The 23,166-nt window shown below is 39.6% G+C and overlaps 1 protein-coding gene across 1 annotated transcript in view; it reads right to left on the reverse strand.

Annotated features, from left to right (window-relative positions):
* The window catches only part of CORIN (corin, serine peptidase), a 301,718-nt gene that overhangs the window by 48,406 nt on the left and 230,146 nt on the right, over nucleotides 1-23,166 (reverse strand). The window contains exons 12-16 of the mRNA XM_018049422.1: nucleotides 21,434-21,579; nucleotides 20,182-20,289; nucleotides 9,851-9,964; nucleotides 8,423-8,533; nucleotides 7,227-7,356 (exon numbers count right to left, since the gene is read on the reverse strand). Of these exons, the coding sequence (XP_017904911.1) occupies nucleotides 7,227-7,356; nucleotides 8,423-8,533; nucleotides 9,851-9,964; nucleotides 20,182-20,289; nucleotides 21,434-21,579 (609 nt within the window). The remainder of the gene's footprint in view (nucleotides 1-7,226; nucleotides 7,357-8,422; nucleotides 8,534-9,850; nucleotides 9,965-20,181; nucleotides 20,290-21,433; nucleotides 21,580-23,166) is intronic.

Consider the following 23,166-nt stretch of genomic DNA (forward strand, 5'->3'; position numbering starts at 1 on the left):
CTGCTGAGTTTTCCACATTTGCTGGCATATTGAGTGCAGCACTTTAACAGCATCATCTCTTGGAAGAACTTAAAAAATATTTCCTCTTCCTTTAGGATGCAGCAATTTTTCAGGAAAATTATTCTTCCTGTTCGCCCCAGTACAGCATACTTCAGAGAATTTTACACTTACACATTGGACTTTATGATTTTCTTCTCAGCCAGACAGTCATATAACTGGCAGCTTCTTGGGAATGTGTTAAGAATTTTTTTCCCCATGCCCAAACCACATATCTGCCAGAGAAGTTACAAATCTACATGTAAAAGAAAACAGCATTTTGTGGATTTGCTTCACCTGATTTCTACTTAAAATAAACCAAGCATGTACTTATTACTATGTGACTTTTCAAAACATGAGAAATGTTTGGATCATGGTCCTGCATGATGAATTTCTACCACCATTACCACCTCCTCACTGCTATTTACTTAAAAATCCTACAATGATAAGATCACTAGGTGACCTTTCCGTTTTTTTAAAAGCCAAATAAGTTTGGACTATTTTCCTCAACTGGTAGGGCTGCTATAAGCTAGTACATCTCTCTTTCTTGAAATTCATATCCTTATACATGCTCTTTCATGTAACTAAGACTTGCCACATAACTCCCATACAAAGCAATACTAAATGAGGTTTATGTTTGAGAAGGTGGGTGACCACATCAATCATGGCATGTCTACTGAAGAACTGGGTGCTTCATCAGATCTACTCATCATATTGAAGAGGTCTTTTGCCCTTAGTTGGACTTACATCCTAGCTCTGTATTTTTCTGCAACCTAGCAAGTTCCTTAACTTTTCTAATCATCAGTTTCTTCATTATGTAAAGTAGAAATAACAATACTATTTGTCTTATAATAATGTAGATAAATTGAGATAATACGTTTCAAGTACTCAGAACAGCCTGGCATACAAGTAAGGTTGGTCATTATTATTCTGTGTAACCTATTCTGGGAAATAAATGAAGAATCAAAAAATGTGAATGATATATATCATTGTAGAATTAAGAGAGCTATCACGTTGTATTGATTTTTAAGTAATCACAGGAAATTTAGGGACAAAAGAAGTCAAGGATATGAGAAGGGCTTCATAGAAGTCATGAGGCTTGAGTAAGGCCCTGAAGAATTTGAATTGGAAATGTAAAAACAATCATCGGTGGACCCAGAGGCAGCAGCAGGAAGGAATGGGCCTATAAAGCACAGATAAAAGACCAGCCAGTCTGGAAAGAGAAAGAGAATGTAAAAGGATATGAATTTGAAGAAAAAGAGATGATCTAGCTTATAGCAGGCCTATCAGTTGAGGAAAATAATCTAAACTTATTTGGTTTTTAAAAAATGGAAAGAAAGAGGACTTTTAACAGAAAATTTATTTCTGTCTCTCAAGAGTCCCTTGGACTGGAAGGAGATCAAGCCAGTCAATACTAAAGGAAATCAGTCCTGAATACTCATTGGAAGGACTGATGCCGAAGCTGAAACTCCAATACTTTGGCCAACTGATGTGAAGAACTGATTCATTTGAAAAGACTCTGATGCTGGAAAAGATTGAGGGCAGGAGGAGAAGGGGACAACAAAGGATGAGATAGTTGGGTAGTATCACTGATGCGATGGACATGAGTTTGAGTAAATTCCGAAAGATAGTGAAGGACAGGGAAACTTGGCATGCTGTAGTCCATGGGGTTGCAAAGAGTCAGACATGACTGAGCAACTGAACTGAACTGAACTGAACTGAAGGCCCATTTCCTCAATCATAGACGGCTATCTTGTTGTGTCATCACATGATAGAAGGCTGGAGGGAACTCTCTGTGATCTCTTATATAAGGGCACTAATTCCATTCTTGAAGCCTCCACCCTCATGTACTGATCACCTCCCAAAGCCCCACCTTTTATCGCCATCACATTGGGGTTAGGATTTCACTTATGAATTTAAAGTGGACATAAACATTCAGTCTATAGCAATTGGACATGATGTTTGTACTATAGCAGGTAGGCCTTTAATAGAAATTCAGTCATGGAATAGTGAGAGCTTTCAGGGAAATGGAGGCACCAAAGATCTCCTATTGCAGTTTCCCTCACCAGGCACTGCCCATGTGTCTTTGCTTCTCTTTTTGGCAAAATTGCTCAAAAAAGTCCTATGCTTACTGTCTTTTGGTTCTCTTTTCTTATCATACTATCTCTCAGGCTTTTGCTCCCTTGCTCTATTGACACTGCTCATGTCAATGACATGCATGTTGCTGACTAATAGTCATTTTCAGTCCTTATTTTACTTCTCAACAGCATTTGATAGAACTGACCATCACTTCTTCCTTTATAGACTTTCTTCACTCGGTTTTCAGGGTACAGCATACTCCCACCCCACTGGTAATTCTTTTTCATCTCCTTTAGCTTGCTACTTCTCTTCTCTGATCTTCTTAATGAGAGGGCTCAGCTCTTGGTCTTCTTATCTTCTCTCTGTACATTCCCTCTCTTGGCCACCCAGATCAAAAAATGAACAATATCATTTTTGAATACACTGAATACTCACAATCAAAAATACCAAAAAGTGTTGGTGAGGAGATGGAGAAATTTGAACTCTTCTGCATGGTTGGTGGAGTATAAGATGGTGTGGCCCCTTTGGAAAATAGTTTTGTAGTTATTCAAAAGTTACACATAATGTTACCACTTGACCCAATAATTCTAGTTTTAAGATATATGCCCAAGGGAATTGAAAATATATGTTTACACAAAAACTTATACATAAATGTTCATGGTAACATCATTCATAAGAGCCAAAAAGTGGAAATGACCAAAATGGCCATCAATTGATGAATGGATAATCAAAAGGTGGTTCTATCTACTCAATAGACTACTATTCAGCCATAAACAGGATTGACGAACTGATACAACAGACAACATGAATAAATCTTAAGAGCATTATGCTATGTTGAAGAAGCTAGACAAAAAAAGCATATATTGCATGATTCTATATGTGAAATGTATACAATAGGCAAGTCCATAGATACAGAAAGTAAATCAGTATTTTTCAGGGGCTGAGGAGAAGAAGAATTGGGAAATGGCTGCTATTAAAAATGGGGTTTCTGTTTTGATGAAAATACTCTGTAATTGGTGATGATGGTTATAATAACCTTGTGAATATACTAAAAACAACTGAATTGTACACTTAAACTGTGAATTTCATGGTATCTAAATTATATCCTAATTTAAAAAAAACTACAAGGCTTTGCACTTCCTTTCCATAGTTTACATGTACAGGACCAGCATCCTGGGCTAGATTTATTACTACAGACAACTGGATCTGTCTTTGAGGTTCATGGAAGTCAATCAATAAGGAAACCATCCTGGATTAAATAGTTCACACATGACAAATGAATTCTGAAATTAGAAACTTTGTCCTGGGAATACATGTTAGGAAAAATTATGATGTAAATCTTACATCAGGGGCTATTAGGTAATACAATAGATGCTGTCTTTGTGGTTTTGCCTAAGACACAGAAACATTCTTTGGAAGGATGTTTCTTCTACTGACCAACTCTAAAGGATTAGGGCATAAAATCAAATTGCAACTAATTCTATAAAGGAATTTTTGCCAAAATAGTATAGCCTATTTCCAGATGACCTAACTTTTATAAAGATAAGCTGATGAGGCCAAGAGACACAAAGAATCACATTTTCTTTGACCAACTTCCCCAAATATCAGATGTCTCAACTGAACATTTGGCAAGCATTAGGAGGCAGTCTAAATTCTGATTTGTATTGCTGATTAAATAAATGTCCATATGTTTTTGATACTGGATACGCAGGTAGCAAAGTCAATACACTGTCATGAGAATTTAGGGGCTTGATTTATACCCTTATCCAATCAAAGAGCCATCGTACTTCCAGCTGGGGTGAACTCCAGAGATACCTACAGATGGAGATAAAATGTCTTTCAGCTTCAGAAGAGAATTCTGAGTCCCTCATTTGGACAAGCACTTAGTTGAGAGTCTAGCATTTCTGCTGTTAGACATGGAAAGCATAATTTTGGTCTGAGAAAACTCTAAGTGCAGGTGTTTCTAATCAACTGCTTCTATCATAAAAGCATTTCAATAGAATCCCTGCAAAACATGTCACTTGGTGTAGATCTGCATTTTTAACAAACTAGCTCCAAAATATACCCCCTCAAGTAGATGAATGATCTATTTGGATTTAAGGTATGTTTGTTTTGGATACTATACTACAGTGCTTTTCTCTATAAATGTTTACTGAATGATTTAATGAATCTATATTATATTATCAAGGTAATATTAGAGTTGAATATTTTTCTACAAAATTTTAATAGAAATGCCAAGCTATATGTGAAGTTTTCTCAGATGACAAAAAGATTTTTCCTTTTGAAAACTGATTGTTTACTGATATGTCTTCCCCATTATGTTATAAGCTCTTTGACGATGTTATTCACCTTTGCATCCTCCACACAATGCAATGCAAGGTCCGTAAGCAGATGCTCAAAAAACAATAGGAGAAAGATATGGAATAGAACTAGTTGGGATCATTTTTTACACTTGAAGTTTTGGATGCACAGTCTGTTCAGCAGTACCAAGGCAGGTCCATAGAGTGACTACTCCACCCCAGAAGCTAAAGGAGGACAGCTCTTTCCTCTTTCCTCTCTCCTCTCTCTGACAGCTGCAGTATAGGTCAGTGACTAGTCACGGCCAAAGAGACCTTAACAGTAGGGACTTTGGATCTGGAGGGAATGACTCAAAGATGCAGGATTACTTAAGTGTTAATTTGAAATACCAGTGACAGAACTGTGAGTTTGCAGCACAGCAACTGGTCTCCAAGCATAGTGGTAACCGCAGCTTCCTAAGTATCCTAGTCCCGCGGTAAGAATTTGGCCTTGTCTTGCCAATGATCTTTATTCCTGCCCCAGCCTGACTTTCTAGGTATCTGTCAATTCATGAGCCACCCATGTAAACTGAAGAATAAATTCAAAAGAAATCCAAAAGTATATTAAAAAAGAAACCTAATATTACCTTTTGTACTCACTTCCTTGGAAGATGAATCACTTCTTACCCATTAACTCAGGCACATAACAATTATGGTTTTTCAACTATACTGCTCTCCCTCAAATGTTCCTAGCCCTCCTGTGAAATACAGTTATCTTTTAAAAATCCAAATGTCTATCTAGATTTTAAATATCCAAGATATTGCAAAGATTTTCCTACTGTGTTAAAGAAATGAAACAATGGAGTAAAGAGATTTTTTAAACTCCTATATACACACAATAGCCAAAAGCAGAAACCACTAAAATTAATACTTCATCAATGGATCAACAGATTTAAAATAAGGGGCTTCACTGGTGGCTCAGTGGTAAAGAATCTGCCTGCCAATGCAAGAGACACTGGCTCTATTCCTGGTCCAGGATGATGCCACATGCTGTGGAGCAAATAAGCCCATGTATCACAACTACTGAGCCTGTGCTCTAGACCTCAGAGCTGCATACACTGAGCCTGCATGCTGCAACCACTGAAGTCCAAGCGCCCTAGAGCCCATACTCTGCAACAAGAGAAACCGCTGCAATGAGAAGCCTGGGCATAGCGACTAAAGAGCAGCCCCCACTTGCCACAGCTAGAGAAAGTCCATGCAGCAATGAAGACGCAGCACAACCAACAATAAAACTAGATAAAGCAATTTTTAAAATATGGTGTATCCACACAATGGAATATTATTCAGCCATAAACAGAAATAAAGCACTGATACATGGATGCATGAAAACATTATGCTTAGTGAAAGAAGTCAGATGATGATGTTTCCACATTATGAATACACTAAATGCCACTGAATTGTACACTTTAAAATGGCTAAAATGGTGAGTTTTATGACACATATTTTTTCCACAATAAGAAATTTAAATTCAATATCCTCAAAATTAGGAGAAATATAAAGCAGAATATTTTAAAAATGATTCCTTCTGTTTACAACAGAACAGAGTGGCTTGTCAAGAGAATTTTCTGGTTATAAAATCTTTGTAGTTCCAACCTTCCCTTCGAACTCTCAGTGGAGTTGTGTCATTATGTAATCAGGTTTCCATATTAAGAAATTACCTTGTGTCTGGCAAGAGGAAAGTAAAGCTCTTCCAAAAGGCATTTAATTTGTCTCTGGTCACAATCACAACTCCTTTCATTTAGACACAATGAGGAAGTTTTGAAAATGAAGTACAGTTTAATGGATCTTGACAAATATAATTTTTCCACTCTGGCAAAGTTTAAAGCTCTCTTATTACAACAGTTACTCAATTTTCCAAAGATGTAGGACTTCACATAGGGAAAAATAGGCTGAAGATGCTAGTATTTACATAATTCTTCAAACTGGGGTAGCAAGAATGCGGCAGGTTGCTACCCCATAATTGGATGGCTCATTATTATAAAATATTTCAAGTTTGCTCAGTGGAATACTGGGAAATGAGATTAACTCAGTCTTTTACTCTAGAATTTTATAACTTTTAATTTCCATCATTTCTATATTTCCCCCAAAAACTCACATACATCATCAGTAAAAGAAAAAAAAAATGTGTGTTTATATGTTTAACTGTATAAACACACACACACTTCCACATATATTCTAAGACCTTTCAATTATTGTTTTCCAATCCCAACAGAACTAGAAAAGAAAGCCTTACACACCAAGAATCCCACTTTCAAAGTATTAATTTCAGTGTGTGTGTATCAAAGCTGGTGACTGTCTTTTCATTCTAAGAAGCAAAAATGGTGAACTCTTTCCTGATTTACATTTTCTGCAATACATACGCTAAATTGAAATACCAGCAACTTCATGTTCTATTTCTCAACTTATTGAAAAATGTGTGTTGCTTAAAAAGGCATTTTCAATAACCTCTTGGGGGAAAATTGCAAGATTTCCCCATCAGATTCCTTGGAAGAAACCATCTTAATGCTTTTATAAATAACAAAAGCATTTCATTTCAGAAGTCCTTAAAATACAATCATTTCATTTACTTTTAGAGGCTTTATTAAAGTAGGTTTTCAACCCACAGTCTTCAGAGCAGGTGCCTGTAATTAAAAACAGTCCTCTCACCTGATCCATTTCCTGTGCTTTTTGGGTGTGAGAGCACTAACTCATCCTAAATTCATAAGGAAGACATTATTGCCAAGTTCCATGAAGCCCTCTGAGAAATTCATCAGGGCTACAAACTACTGACCTTACCCTAAACCCATCTGCTTGCAGGCCAGCTGACTCAGTGTCTCCTGCCAGCCATCCGCACACACGTGGTGTTCCACGGCAGATCTGTGAGCCATCAGGAATGAGGAGGAGTTCACGTTTGTAGAGAGGGTCACTGAGTGGGGAAAAAAAGGAGGGGAACTCTAATTTAAAACATCTCTTCTCATGAAACCACATGATAACATGCCTTTATTTTACTTGCAGACATGTATTTTTATTTATTTTAGCTAAAAACTATTTGGTGAATTCTTCCGCTCTGCAAACCATAGTGATCACCATGTGGCAGAGGACTAGAAAATGAGTTATATGTGTTCTCTGCCCTCCAAGAACTAAAGACTCTTAGGGAAATGGACAGGCAATTCTCAACTTTTCATTATGAGTTAGAAGATGGCCAGAGGCAGTCCCATTCCCATGAGTTTATCCAATGATTTGAATAATTAGAAGGAGCTAGTTGTAACTTCATTCAAATTGTTTCCTTTCAAGAAGGTATTTGAGAATGTAAATGGGTGAGTGATGTTAATTTTGGGTTAATGTGGCATATGGGCTAATCCTTCTTTTATAAAAGAGAATCCTCTGTACTTCATACTCCACAGATCATTTATGGAAACACTGCACAATTAATGATAATACATTTCATAATTATGATTTGGCCAGACGATGCCACAATAAGGGCCAAGGGAATGGAAGGAGGGATAAGTGTAGGATGACAGAATGAACCAAACTCAAGATTATGAACTGCAACATTGGGACACTAGTGGGAGATGCCTTTAAGTCCTCTGCATGGAAGGTAGTAGATAGACAGAGCAAGAATATAGGGCAGACAGAAAGGCCACGTTAATATCTTATTCCAGGTAGTGTCAGTGATATAAGATTGACCAACTATTGATAAATGTTAAAGTTGGGGGATGATAGAGTTTAAAATTATATTCATATGGAAAGCTATACGATCATAAAAATTTGAACCCAAATATTTTCATACGTAAGACAGACAATAGAGAAGAAACCTGGGGGGAAGTGTTCTGTGAGTTGGAAATAGCATGTACAAATCACCGCTGACTGCTTTTACAGTAGTAAAGTAGAAGAGATGAACTTGGTTAGTAAGATCCATAAAGCCAGTTAGGATTCATTTAACTTAAATGGCTACCAGGCATTAGAGCAGATGGCAGAAACAAGCAGCTCACCACAGTCCCATTCATCGGAACTGTCTATACAGTCGGCTTCACCGTCACACCACCGGTCACGTGGCACACACTCGTGGTTTGCACATTCTAGCTCATCAGCTTGGCAAAATGCTGGCAGGGGAACAAGAAGGGAGGAGACAAACATTTTAGGAATGGATGGCATTTTCACTAACAGGCACCTCACAGTTTGCCAACAGGTGCGCCAAAGGAGGAAAAGATGCCGAGGCCTTCCAGTAAGAGTCAATACCGAAGAGCAAAGCTGGCATGATCTCATTTTTGAGATGTCCATCCATACAAACAGCAAGCATTTAAACAGCGCTACCATCTCCAAGTGACTAAATTCTCTGCTACTAACCACAGCATTGAAAAAGTGGCACCCAGAGCAGCAGAAATCCCAAAGACGAGAGCACAGAACTAAAATCTGAAGTGGCTTGAGCTGAGCACTGGACATGAGCAGACTGAAGTCACTCTAGGATGAAACCCAGATCTGTCCACATTTATGGTTAGTTTTATTTTTTTTAATCTCTAGTATTAAGTGACTCTCAGAGTCACACACTAATCTTCTCTTGGGTTTTTAAAAACTATAGCCAAACTCCTTAATTGCCTGCTGCTGCTGCTGCTAAGCCGCATCAGTCGTGTCCGACTCTGTGTGACCCCATAGACGGAAGCCCACCAGGCTCCTCTGCCCCTGGGATTCTCCAGGCAAGAACACTGGAGTGTGTTGCCATTTCCTTCTCCAATGCATGAAAGTGAAAAGTGAAAGTGAAGTCGCTCAGTCATGTCCGACTCAGCGACCCCATGGACTGTAGCCTACCAAGCTCCTCTGTCCATGGGATTTTCCAGGCAAGAGTACTGGAGTGGGGTGCCATTGCCTTCTCCGCCTTAATTGCCTATCTAATATCTATGACATTTCTTTCTCCTTTCTTAAGGGAATCTGATTTTTATTCAGGCCTCCACACCAGCCCCTGTCCAGGGAAAGAATCCTAAGTCATTTAAATAAGACATGACATTCTTCTCACTACAATTGTATTTTCCTGAGTACAGTTATTAGCCCAGGAGCAAACATGGCATCTAAAATCAGCATCTCGGCTTGTGGTTTTGTAGGTTGTACTTTACAAGGTAGTTCCTGACCAAACCCTGCCATCCAAGGCTTTGTGTCCTAGCCTGGAAGAGAAGTGGCCTGGAAGAGACACCATCTTTTCTTATTGGTTCTCCCTAAGGATGCTTCTAGACCAATATCATCATGCCTATATTTTACACATTTGATTGTATTTGGCATATATTTTTCCAAGTGAAGTTTTAGTCAAAAAGTCTGAAAATACAAAAAGCTTTTGACATGTATTTCCAAATTTCTCACCTATCCAAAATGAGGGGTAATTAATGTTTAAAATAAAATGTCACATTGACAAATGCCCAATAAGTACTTACAGCAGTTTTTTTCATCCATTTTATCAGGGCAGTCTGGAAACCCATCACAGATGACTGTGTGCTTCAAACACTGTTTACTGGATGGACATTCCCAAAGATCTCTCTCCTTACATCCTGGAGACAGAAAGAAAGGTTATTTGCAATAGATGTGGAGGTGAAAATAACTATGGCTTTGAGCAAACAAAGTAAAAAAAGAATGACAATATAAAGGGAAGATTTCTTTCTTCTTAACAAGTTTTGACTTCTGTATACCATGGAAAATGTAATTTTGAAAGTATAAATGCTTGGTAATCTCCATATTGCATTATAAATAGTACATCTCTTCCAGGAGAAGATCAAAAGTGACATATGGGAAACAGGAAAAAAATGAAAAAGCAGCTGTACAGTAACGCTCATCTTTTGCTGTTCCTTTTGCTTTCTGAGCCAATTTGCCAACACATAAGATTCATCTCTAAAATGATGAGCTACCCTTTTAAGCAAATATGCCCAAACCTAGTGATCTAAATGTATATTATCTTAAAATGTAATTTCAATCAACAAATGGTAATGCCATCTGTGTGTCTAGCAAAAGAGGCAACTCCTATGCCAAATATCTACAAAACTAGTTGGTGAGCCAGGTATACAAGCCATTACCTTCAGTAGTGTAGCCAGAAATCCAAGATTAGAAACTATCTATTCTATGAGAAATAAATATAAAGACTATAAGCTTGCATGGTAATCTGCCTATAAAATAACAAGCTCTTGCAATGAACTTAATAAATGTCATTTGATTCATAGTGAATTTATATGTTTGCTAAAACATGCCAAATGTCTAATTGTTCTTGCCACTCAGGTTGGACCCATGACTCTCACCATGTTGTGAGTGCGTGGAGGAAGAGACCACATATATTCATCTTTGAGCATCTTGACTCCCCTGCCTAGAATGGCAGCTAGCCCTCAGTAGACTCTCAACACATATGAATTTTAGATGGAACTTTATTCAACACATATGAATTTTAGATGGAACTTTATTTCATGTAAGAAACAAAAAGTCTCTTGTTCCTAGAAAAAGGTAGTTTAGTTTATAGTGAATGAAACACCAAGCAGTGATGAAATAAGGAGTGTCTTTAAAGACACAACTTCTCATCAGACCTGGTACAAATCACTCAGAGAAATGGCATAGATGATTGACTCAAGTTTCTTGGAGGCCCTCATAGGAAAATAATCTGCTTTAAAAAAAGAATTTTCATTGAAAAATTATCAAAATAAATTCGCAGAAGAGAGATTTTTACTATGGGAAAAGTTAGGTTTAAAGTGTTTCAGATGCTTAGCAGGAGAAGAATCCACCTCCAATGCAGGAGATGCGGGTTTGATCCCTAGGTCAGGAAGATCCCCTATAGGAAGAAATGACAACCCACACTAGTATTCTTGCCTGGGGAATCCCATGGACAGAGGAGCCTGGCAGGAGGCAGAGTCAGACACAGTTGAGCAACCAACCATGCATGGTTGTACCATTCAGGGCTTCCCTGGTGGTCCAGTGGTTAGGACTCTGATGGGAGCATGGGTTTTATCTCGGCTCAGGGAACTAAGATCCCACATGCCACATGGTATGGCCGAAAAAAAAAAGAAGGGGGGGTTAACAAAAAATAAAATATTTTAAAAATAAAGTGCTTCATCATTCAAACATATAGGACAGTAGGAGAGTATCTGACCACAGAACTGTATAGGAAATAAACTGTGAGAATCCGTCACTAACTATCTGGAATTGTCTTAGACCCAGGGACATCTATTCTAGGAAATCACGGGGATATTATTTGGAATTTTCAGCTAACCGAGAATACAGACATCATCTGGAATGTTCCGACAATGAGACTCTCATCACAAACACCACCACTTGCTAGCAGATGATGAGAAAAAAAAACATGAGTCTTTCTGACTATTCACAAAAGTACAGAGAAGAACTTGAACACATGAATGAGCTGAGAAAAGACCACACAAGTCAATCCACCAGTACATAAGATCTTCATCCTCACAGTTCAGTCCAGTTCAGTCACTCAGTCATGTCCGACTCTTTGCGACCCCATGAATCGCAGCACACCAGGCCTCCCTGTTCAACACCAATTCCCGGAGTTCACTCAGATTCACATCCATCGAGTCAGTGATGCCATCCAGCCATCTCATCCTCTGTCGTCCCCTTCTCTTCCTGCCCCCAATCCCTCCCAGCATCAGAGTCTTTTCCAATGAGTCAACTCTTCGCATGAGGTGGCCAAAGTACTGGAGTTTCAGCTTTAGCATCATTCCTTCCAAAGAAATCCCAGGGCTGATCTCCTTCAGAACGGACTGGTTGGATCTCCTTGTAGTCCAAGGGACTCTCAAGAGTCTTCTCCAACACCACAGTTCAAAAGCATCAATTCTTTGGCGCTCAGCTTTCTTCACAGTCCAACTCTCACATCCATACATGACCACAGGAAAAACCATAGCCTTGACTAGACAGACCTTAGTCGGCAAAGTAATGTCTCTGCTTTTGAATATGCTATCTAGGTTGGTCATAACTTTTCTTCCAAGGAGTAAGCGTCTTTTAATTTCACAGAGGGTAATAATAGGAAGTAACACTTATTATCTACCCTAAATCCACATTCTAGATAATAGTTTTAGTTCTTAAAATAACACCACAATGTCAGAATTACAATCATCATTTCCTAAGTGAGGAAACTGAGAGTTAGAGAAAATAAATAAATTGCTCCAAATCCAGCCTTATGGAGAAATATCCAATTGGGAAGAAGGTCTAAGTCCTTAGCTGTAGTTGTCTGTACATTGAGAATACATAGCACGTGCCAGAGGTAAGAGCAAGGGAAACAGAGCTTAGAGGCAGACATCTGGATTTAAACCCCAGCTTCAATCTCATTAGCTGTGTGACCTTGGATAAGTTTCTTAATTTCTCTGAACCTCTGTTTCCATATCTCTAAAACAGGAATATTAACACCTGCTACAAAGGGTTGCTATAAGGGAGAAATAAGTACTCTCTGGTCAGTAATTTCCCTTCTGTATATTCTCTTTTCTAATAAAAGTTTGTGCAGCCTAATGCCCTCTTCTGTGGAGTTACAATGAGCATAAATGAATTAGGATGAAAACAGGTCAGGACATGAGTCCCATGGAAGACAATACTGTGATTTTGTGAAGAAACTGTTCTCTCTTTAAAGTGGTATTTTGGGTGTAATTATGCTTTAAATGTATGCTTTAAAAGGAAGAGGGTATGACTCCATTAAAAATGAAAAACAGATATGGATAGGATGGGATGTCTAATGCAGCTGTAGTTTATACAGTCAAATAATTGCTGACGTCAGGATAACAGCCACCCCTGCACAGAGGCCATGGCCACTCACAGCGGCCACTGTGTGTTGCTAAAGTGACAGTTCATCCCAGTTTTCCTCAGACTTTGCAGGCTTGAGCATCAATCTACCCCCCTTCCAAGAAACCACTCGCAGTACCAGGCAAACCAGAATGGTTCCTCACCTAAGTGTGCTAAGCATTCTTCTGAGTTTTTAACTTATTCACTCTCATCTTCATAAACATTCTGTGAAGCTGGCTTCCCTGTCTTGGACAGATCCCACTTGAACTGGGGAACCTTGTCTCTCCATCAAAAAAGTTGTCATTCACAGACATAGGGAACAGACTTATGGACACAGTAGGACAGGGTAAGGAAGGAGAGGGTGAGATGTACAGAGAGAGCAACACGGAAACATATATTACCATATGGAAAGTAGATAGCCCACAGGATCTACTTTACGACTCAAGGAACTCAAACAGGGGCTCATAACAACCTAGAGGGGTGGGATGGGAAGGAAGGTAGGAGAGATGTTCAAGAGGGAGGGGACATATGTAAACCTATGGTCGATTCATGTTGATGTTTGGCAGAAACCAACACAATGCTGTAAAGCAATTATCCTTCAATTAAAAATAAATAAAATTTTAAAAAGTTGTCATTATAGGTGAAGAGAGCAAACCACCTTAAAACAGATGCTTCTTATACTTTATGAAGCTCTCAGTTATGCAAGTATAAGGTAATTAGGTCTGTTCATCAGGGCTGCTAACTTGATCAGTATATTAGATAAAAAGTATTGCCACAAAAAAAGAAAAAAAGTATTGCCATGGACGAGCTGCTCATGAGAGCAAGGGAGAAAGGCCCTTCTGCATCCTGGTGCTGGTGGAAGCTGGACTGGGCTGGATCTAGCCATCTTCAGCCAGCAGCTGTCCCAGTGGCTATGGATGTGACCTCAGAGCGGATCACGGCAGCTGAACAGTGAGGTTCAGGCCTGGCAGGTATGGCGGCCCCTCCAGAGCCTGGGACCCCTGACTATGGGGCCCAAATCTCAAAGAAAAGCCATAGTACCTGTGGTAACAGCTGGGTCAAAAGGACCTGCCTCCCGCTCCTCCCCCAGAATCCAGGCCTAAGCGGCAGGGGCAACCAACGCCAGCACCAGTCATAGAGCTCTCGTCTCTGCCCAGAAAGCCCCAGTGGACTTCCCAATTCCTGACTTACCTCCCCCTTTTAGGGGTGGCATCTTCATGCCATCCTCTCCACATATGCTGGCCCAGTACCCTGGGAAGAGGCAGCCTGAAGAAACTGACAGGCTTTATATCGTAGGGTCGGGGCCATGCTCAGTGTGTCATCCTGGAGATGGAGACATGCACCATCAAAACAAGCACTTCCTCCAAGACAAGGTGCCACCCTGATGTCCATGTTCACGGTGTATATCAGGGACTTCACCCAGCCTGCTCTCTTCTGCCACATATAAGACCTGGTCTGTCAGAGACCAAGCTAGACAAGGCTCCTTCCCTCAAAGGAGATCCCTGAGGTGACCTGGGGGTGGGGGAACATGCCTCCTGATTTCCTAGCACTATGACAGCTGGGCTCTTGGTTATTGCCTTCTGAGGACTGAATAAGGCTTGTTATATGCATTCCAAGCTGTGAGGGATAAAGGAAGGTTTTTCTAAGTGTTACAGGTGAGAAGGCTGAGGCCCAGAGAAGTTACATGACTGGTCAAAAGTCACACAGCCTCCAAGTGCCAAATCAGGATTTAAATCCGAGTCTAGGTCTACGTGGGCTTCTTAGATGGCACTAGTGGTAAAGAGCCTGCCTGCCAAAGCAGGAGACATAAGAGACATGGGTTCAATCCCTGGGTTGGGAAGATCCCCTAGAGAAGGAAATGGCAACCCATTCCAGTATTCTTGTCAGGAGAATCCCATGAACAGAGGAGCCTGGCGGCCACAGTGCATAGAGTCACAATGGACACAACTGAAGGAACTTGGCACTCTAGGTCTACATGGCCTTCCCTAGTGGCTCAGCAATGAAGACTCCCCTGCAATGCAGGAGACCTGGGTTCCATCCCTGGGTCAGGTCAGGAAGATCCCGGGAGAAGGAAATGGCAACCCACTCCAGTATTCTTGCCTGAAAAATTCCATGGACAAAGGAGTCTAGTGGGCTACAGGCCATGACGTCACAAAAGAGCCAGACATGATTGAGTGACAATACATACTAGGTGCACATAGAGCGAGACACGCCATTTCAGGCTGCCTGTCCCAGACACCAAATGACATCAAAGAGCTGACCAAGCAGAAAGCTACCTAAAGGGAAGGAGAATATCTGCTCCTTAACATGAAAGAATTAAGTTAGTCAGAGATCAGTCCTAAGTCTCATCCTGAAAGTACATTTGTGGGCACGTATTATGAGATGAGAAATGCTGGGCTGGAAGAAGCACAAGCCAGAATCAAGATTGCCGGGAGAAATATCAATAAGATCAGATACGCAGATGACACCACCCTTATGGCAGAAAGTGAAGAGGAACTAAAAAGCCTCTTGATGAAAGTGAAAGTGGAGAGTGAAAAAGTTGGCTTAAAGCTCAACATTCAGAAAACGAAGATCATGGCATCTGGTTCCATCACTTCATGGGAAATAAATGGGGAAACAGTGGAAACAGTGTCAGACTTTATTTTGGGGGGGCTCCAAAATCACTGCAGATGGTGACTGCAGCCATGAAATTAAAAGACGCTTACTCCTTGGAAGAAAAGTTATGAGCAACCTAGATAGTATATTCAAAAGCAGAGACATTACTTTGCTGACTAAGGCCCATCTAGTCAAGGCTATGGTTTTTCCTGTGGTCATGTATGGATGTGAGAGCTGGACTGTGCAGAAAGCTGAGCACCGAAGAATTGATGCTTTTGAACTGTGGTGTTGGAGAAGACTCTTGAGAGTCCCTTGGACTGCAAGGAGATCCAACCAGTCCATCCTGAAGGAGATCAGCCCTGGGATTTCTTTGGAAGGAATGATGCTAAAGCTGAAACTCCAGTACTTTGGCCACCTCATGTGAAGAATTGACTCATTGGAAGACTCTGATGCTGGGAGGGATTTGGGGCAGGAGAAGAAGGGGACGACAGAGAATGAGATGGTTGGATGGCATCACTGACTCGATGGACATGAGTTTGAGTGAACTCCGGGAATTGGTGATGGATAGGTAGGCCTGGCATGTTGCGATTCATGGGGTCACGAAGAGTCGGACAAGACTGAGCAACTGAACTGAACTGAACATGAGATGAACACAATGACCCTCACTCTGTCTTCCAGTCACAGAGCAGGAAGTTAGTCTCTTCTACCAGCAAAGGGACAAAGAGATGCAGAGGCATGGAGACTGGCTCTCTGCAGTGTTAAAAAAACATAACAGTCAAGTCCTTCTTAACTCCTTAAAAGTATTTATGTATTTCTTACAACAGAAAAAAAGTCTTTTGGAAAACATTTAAAGTCAAGCTGTAAACCCCACCAATATCAGAGCCAAAGGCTTTAAAACATAGCTATGGGGGTGTTGGGGCTTCCCTTAGGCTCAGACAGTTAAGAATCAACCTGCAGTGGGGGAGACCCATGTTTGATCCCTAGGTTGGGAAGATCCCCTGAGAATTCTATGAACAGAGGAGCCTGGCGGGCTATGGTTCATGGGGTCACAAAGAGATCATATTCTATTTTTTTAAGGGGGTTTTGACTCCAAGAAGAAGTTCAGGTTAGAATAAAATGTTTTATTACATTTTATCACCCAAGAGGAGATCAAAGATAGATAATGAAATGGTTTTTAATCATTTGAAGACAAACAGAAGGTCCCTCAAGGACACTCACATTTGTATTGTTGTCCATCTTTCTCTGTATGCTGAATGCCTTTTATGTAGAGTAGTGATTGATTAGTAATTGTGAAGCTGTATTCATGTAACGAAGGATTTTATTTATCCAGTAGATGCGGAAAAATTGTTCAAACTCTATTCTCATTTAACCTCCCCATTGAGAGGACCTGCTGCACACATCACAGCCCAGGAACCACCTTACTCCTGCCGGCAGCTCACCTCCTTGTGGACACAGACCTAAAAAAGCTAACCTCAGTCTCACAAGCCCAAGCTCAAATCTATAATGTAAAGGCAAAGCTCAGAATTATAATCTTGCTGTTACTTTCTTTAGGTTGCCATTCCTTTATGCCCCTCTTATTCATTTCTCCACCCAGATTTTTCTCCATAGCTTAGATATCAATGCTTAAGAAAGGTTAGAATGAAAATAAGCCTCTTTAATCCACTTGCTAGACATACAGCCAACTTCATCTACATAGTAGAGGTTCAAGTAATGACAAATTATTACTTTAAGACAAGAAACAGTACTGTCTCTGTAAAGCAATCCTACGTTTTAGGCTTCCCTCCCGTGAAGCAATTCTGGAATGATGTGTTCATATCTACATAATGCTTCCAAACACTTGCTGAAGACATTTCTAATAACACCAATATTTCCAACATAAATGTTGTTTACATTAACAATTACACAAGCAGTGCAACTTCAACAACAAAAATTTACCACAAGAGCAGGAGCTACTTCAGAATTTAGCATTACCCATTGCTAAATGCTTAATGTGTATATTTGACAAGTATTTACAAACGGCGTGCTCTGACCACCATGTTTTCCTGCTGCAAAAGTGTCAAAGACACACAGCGTTCCAACCCATCAATTCTTTTACAACTAAGTTAAAGAAGTATTGCTTTGAGGGGAAAACCCAATTATGTTGAAAGAAGTTCTGGAGGAGCGACAGATGTGTGAAAGTGAATAGTTAATTGTCACATTATTCGGTAAAGCCCCAGCATTTAAGTGACCTCCGCACCACAATGGGCAGAGTAAATCAGAAAGACGTGAAGTGTGGTGTGCAACGCTGCTTCGCTGGAGCTGGCGTTTGTATTACCAGACGGTACGCCTGCCCATGCCCATGGAAACAAAGGGACAGACTGAGCAAGGAGGCAAAGTCGGGAGGGGATGGTTTCCCAGCAGTTCTCTCTGTGCTGGGCCGTCCTCTACTACTTCCTCATTTGATTTTAAGTACTATGTTCCCCCAAAGCATGGGGCATGCCCATTCAAACCCCTGCATATGTTCTGAGGGGGATTGTACATAAAATATTTATTATAATTCACTTTGAAAGATATGATGAGAAATTAATTTCTCATGAACTAATACTGTTGGGGGCAATTAATACCCTCAATATATTAATTTATTACTGACTTTTAACTTTCCTCAACTAGAACTCTCAATAACATCATCAGTATTTTGAGTGTTTTATAGAGATTAGGTAATTTATTCAATAGTTCTGGTGAGCCTGTAATTGTTAGATTTGAGTATGCACAGAAACTTATAGCTTACCTAGAAATCTGACGTTTTAGGATCATTTGTAATGAACAGAGCTTTAAATTTCTTCTTTACCAAATATACTCTAGACCTTAGACCATTTAATCTTCCAAAGTCTTTTTTTGAGACTGAGTATTTACATTTCTCAAATAATTAGTACCCTATTGCAAATTTTGGTCTAGCCACCCAATGGAATATCATTGAACAATGATATTCTCTTTGAACAATCTAAGATAGTTTAGTTTAAGCTGCACCTCAAAATACCATAGCCCATAGTTAGTGAAAAAAAAATCCAATAGATTCTTAATGAGTTACTTATATAGGGGATATTCAATGAGTATTGGCTTGTTTATTTATATAAAGCCCACAAAGCAAGCAACAGTAGCTTCACAAAAAACTGTATGCTCCTCCCTAACAAAATTACCCCTGGTCACTGGACCATCATTCTGACAGCTCTGATTTTCTAGAAAATGCGCTTATCCATATTTATCACAGCTGATAGGATTTCAGTTGATTGCTTGTGACATTTTGTCTAGACTAGAAGGGCAATGTCTACTATGGAAAACTCATTTTGGGGAGCAAGGCAATATTTCATCCTTCAAAGGCCAAAAGAATAAAATGATTTCAAAAGATGCATTACCTCATGTGTTTTCAATAGCAAAAAATGTCAGATTTTTTAAAGCAGAACAAGCTAAATAGTCATAACCAAACTATTCTTTGGCTAGCCCTTCAATCATTTTGCTTTACTCCAGCATATTACTTAGTGAAGAGCATTGTCAGTTTTCAATTCCCTGATACATTTTGAGGTTCCAAGTACAAAGGTTTTCAGGGAAGTAAAATGGGAATTAGCTCCACTTAAATTGCCATTGGCATTTCTTGCCTTTGCCATGGTGACTTTGGAACTCAAAGGCAGAAATGCCAGGAAAAGTTTTATCCTCTGTGGGTAGAGACAAAAATCATAGAGGGCATGAAATTTAACCCCAATTAAACTTAAACTTTGGAGCCTGTAGTCTGTCTTTGTGTATCTAGTAGCCTGTTTAACAATATGGGAATTATAAGTAAGGACAGCATTATTCTGATCTTATAACAGATGACAACTGCTTTAGAATCTCTCAATAAAGATAATCTCTTACATTTGTGAAGAGCTTCTCATTTTACTGAGGGTTTGCACGTATGTCATCAAGGTTATAAACAGAAGTGTAATTTAGAGAAAATCAATGGAACTAACGAAAAACATTTATAACTCATGTCTTGCTGTTTGATAATTTAAGAAGTAAATGTCTAAACATTCAGTCTTGCTGCTGCTACTGCTAAGTCGCTTCAGTCATGTCTGACTCTGTGCGACCCATAGACGGTAGCCCATCAGGCTCCCCAGTCTCTGGGATTCTCCAGGCAAGAACACTGGAGTGGGCTGCCATTTCCTTCTCCAATGCATGAAAGTGAAAAGTGAAAGTGAAGTTGCTCAGTCATGTCAGACTCTTAGCGACCCCATGGACTGCAGCCTACCAGGCTCCTCCGTCCATGGGATTTTCCAGGCAAGAGTACTGGAGTGGGGTGCCATTGTGTACTTAAAACTGTCAGTAAACAATGGACATATTTTAACACAACCCCTTATCCTAGTGTATGTTTGAGAAAAGTGCCATCTCACATACATACCACAGTTTTCTTCATCACTATCATCATCACAGTCAGCCTGGCCATCACATCTTCTGGAAGCCAGAACACACCGTCCTGAGCTGCACTTGAAGTGACTAGGTGAGCATTCTGTAAAAAGCAATGGGCCATATTACTGCCAACAAACAGAAAACCCAGACCCATCAGCTATGTTATTCATTTACGTGTGGGATGATGTGGAAAAGATATCACTGAAGATAAGGATGGTCCTTCACCAAGATGAAATTACCAAAGTTTACTTGGTTCTCTTCTGTCTGCCCTCAGCATCTTTTTACTTAATCCTTGGCATCATATCTCCACATTAGCTGTTTTGTGTCTTTATGCTTTCCAACAATTACTTCTCTTTCTGAACGGACAATTGCTGGAGCCTGAAATGTCCTAGGAAGCCAATGCTTCTAACTGCCCTCCTTTCATTTGTCAAATTGTTTCCCATTCTAATCTTTCCACCTGGTGAGCAGGCATTTCTCTATCTGATCATCTCACATGGCCAAGGTCTTTGAATGCTTTGCACTTGAAGCTGAGCGCCGAAGAATTAATGCTTTTGGACTGTGGTATTGGAAAACACTCTTGAGAGTCCCTTGGGCTGCAAGGAAATCAAACCAGTCAATCCTAAAGGAAGTCAGTCCTAAATATTCATTGGAAGAACTGATGCTGAAGCTGAAATGCCAACACTTTGGCGACCTGATGTGAAGACCTGACTCGTTGGAAAAGACCCTGATTCTGGGAAAGATTGAAGGCAGGAGGAGAAGGGGATGACAGAGGATGAGATAGACGGATGGCATCAGCGACTCTATGGACATGAGTTTGAGCAAGCTCTGGGAGCTGGTGATGGACAGAGAAGCCTGGTGTGCTGCAGGTCCATGGGGTCACAAAGAGTCAAACACGACTGAGCAACTGAACTGAAGGAGCCATGGATTTATCTTCACTGTTACCTTCAAGACCCTCTAGTATAAAAGCAGCTTCCATATATAATGGACTCTGTGAGTTGTGTTTACAATAAACACAGAGATTATTATAAAGTCATCTCTGCAAGTTATTTTTAAAATGAATACAGTGTCTAATAGATGAGTACTAAATTCTTCAATGTAATCAAGTTTATAGATTCACCACCTACATAGCCTTTCTATTGGCAATCAAATAAAAACAACAATAAAGAAACTTCTAATGGTAGCTGATTTATTCATTCATGTTAGATACTGCATTGTAATTGATTTAAAAATTAGTAAAAATTAACCTTCAACTTCATCATCAGGCATTAGGCAGGTTTGATTGTCTGCATTTTCCTCTGGAAATTGATTGCAATCTGTGTCTTCTGGCCACTGTAGACCCACAATCCCAAGAACAGACTCACAGCGTTCTTTGGAATGCTCACAGAGAGCTCTAAAAGAGCAAAAAAGACAACATTACAGGCAGAAATAGCTACACCAAATGTTAGGCATCTACACAGGACTTCTAATTCTGTACAGCAGTGGGTCAGTGTATATATGTGGTGTGTGTATGCAATGTGTATGTGTGTCAATGTATATATGGATACACATACACATAATAGGTATTTGGGAATCCAAAATAAGTGATATTATTACAAGGGAGATAGATTTCTGAAACACAGTTTCACCAAAAAAAACCCTCTACTGCAGGAATGGAAATAGAGTTGTTCCCAGAACATGAGTTCCCTTCTCCAGTTTACCTTTCTTGCTTTCTCTTTTGTCTTCAGGCAGACACATTCTCCAACATTTTTGTTTCAAGCAAGTCCCCAACATCACTATGGGCACTCTGCCACCAAAGGGCATGGAATCTAATCAACACCCTCAGCCCCTTCTGGTGCCCTGTGACTGGGCCATTTCAAGTTTTAACCTGTCTTCCCTAAAGGCAATACTTCAGCTTACACCAATATTGTTGAAAAACCTCGTGCTTCTCCCAAACCCATATATGTTGAGCTCAAGTTGGTAAAAAATTAATGTGTTGGCTTTTGTTAAAGAAAAGATATACTAAGCATTGCACTAGGTGTTTTAATGTATTACTTCATTTGTACCTAGAATATTGTAAATTGAGGCACCAGCATGTCTCAAAGAAGACTTCTTTACTTCAGATGGGAAAAAAATGTAGTTTTGCCTCTATATATAACCAATAAATTGGTTTTTAAATGTTAAGTAGACATAACCAAAGTAAGTTCCTAGGCAAATTTCTTATTTCCTTTTAAAGACATTCTCATTTCTCAAAAGTTTCCAACTTTAAACTAAGTTAATATCAACAAGATAAGGAATGGCTAGCAATTGAACAGAGAAGTTTCCAAAAAGTCTCCATTTTGATTTAACTCTGTCTAGATTTAAAACAGAGCATAACTTAATGCTGGTTTACCCTAGGAATCTGGGGCAAAGACAAAGCCCTGGCATTCCCATATGAGGCAAAAATGAGAAGCTCAACAGTGTTTAACAACTGTCTGTTGGATTGAACAGTTTTGTTGCAGATTAATAAAAGGTGTATATAACTCAATTGCTGTTGCTATTTTAAATTAACCAAAAGATACCTATTTCGGATAGAAGTCAGGTACTGCCTGACTTTACCACTTTTTTTCCCTATAAAATAGAATAAAATAAATGGCACTACAACTCCATGGCACACTGTTCATATCATAATCTGTGCGGTGTTCAACCACAGGGACAACAGTCCCAAAAGGTTACTTTGAGTATGACAACTAAAGTATTTAGCACATTACAAGGGCTCAATAACATTAGATTTTTTCCAATTCATAACTTAAAAACTGAATTTTAAGATCAATAAACAAACCTGGCAAAAGCAACTATGTGCAACCCCATGAGCATATCAGTATATTACTCTCTTTATACAAAAAATATTTTCATACAAATATCATAATGTAAAATTCTCTTTGATAGCTACTAAAAACGAAAGATGTATATGTGCTAAGAAACAAAGCTAAAATACCTAGAATCAGGTCACCAAATTGTT

This window comes from Capra hircus, chromosome 6 (genome assembly GCF_001704415.2).
Source record: "Capra hircus breed San Clemente chromosome 6, ASM170441v1, whole genome shotgun sequence".
NCBI classification, from domain to species: domain Eukaryota; kingdom Metazoa; phylum Chordata; class Mammalia; order Artiodactyla; family Bovidae; genus Capra; species Capra hircus.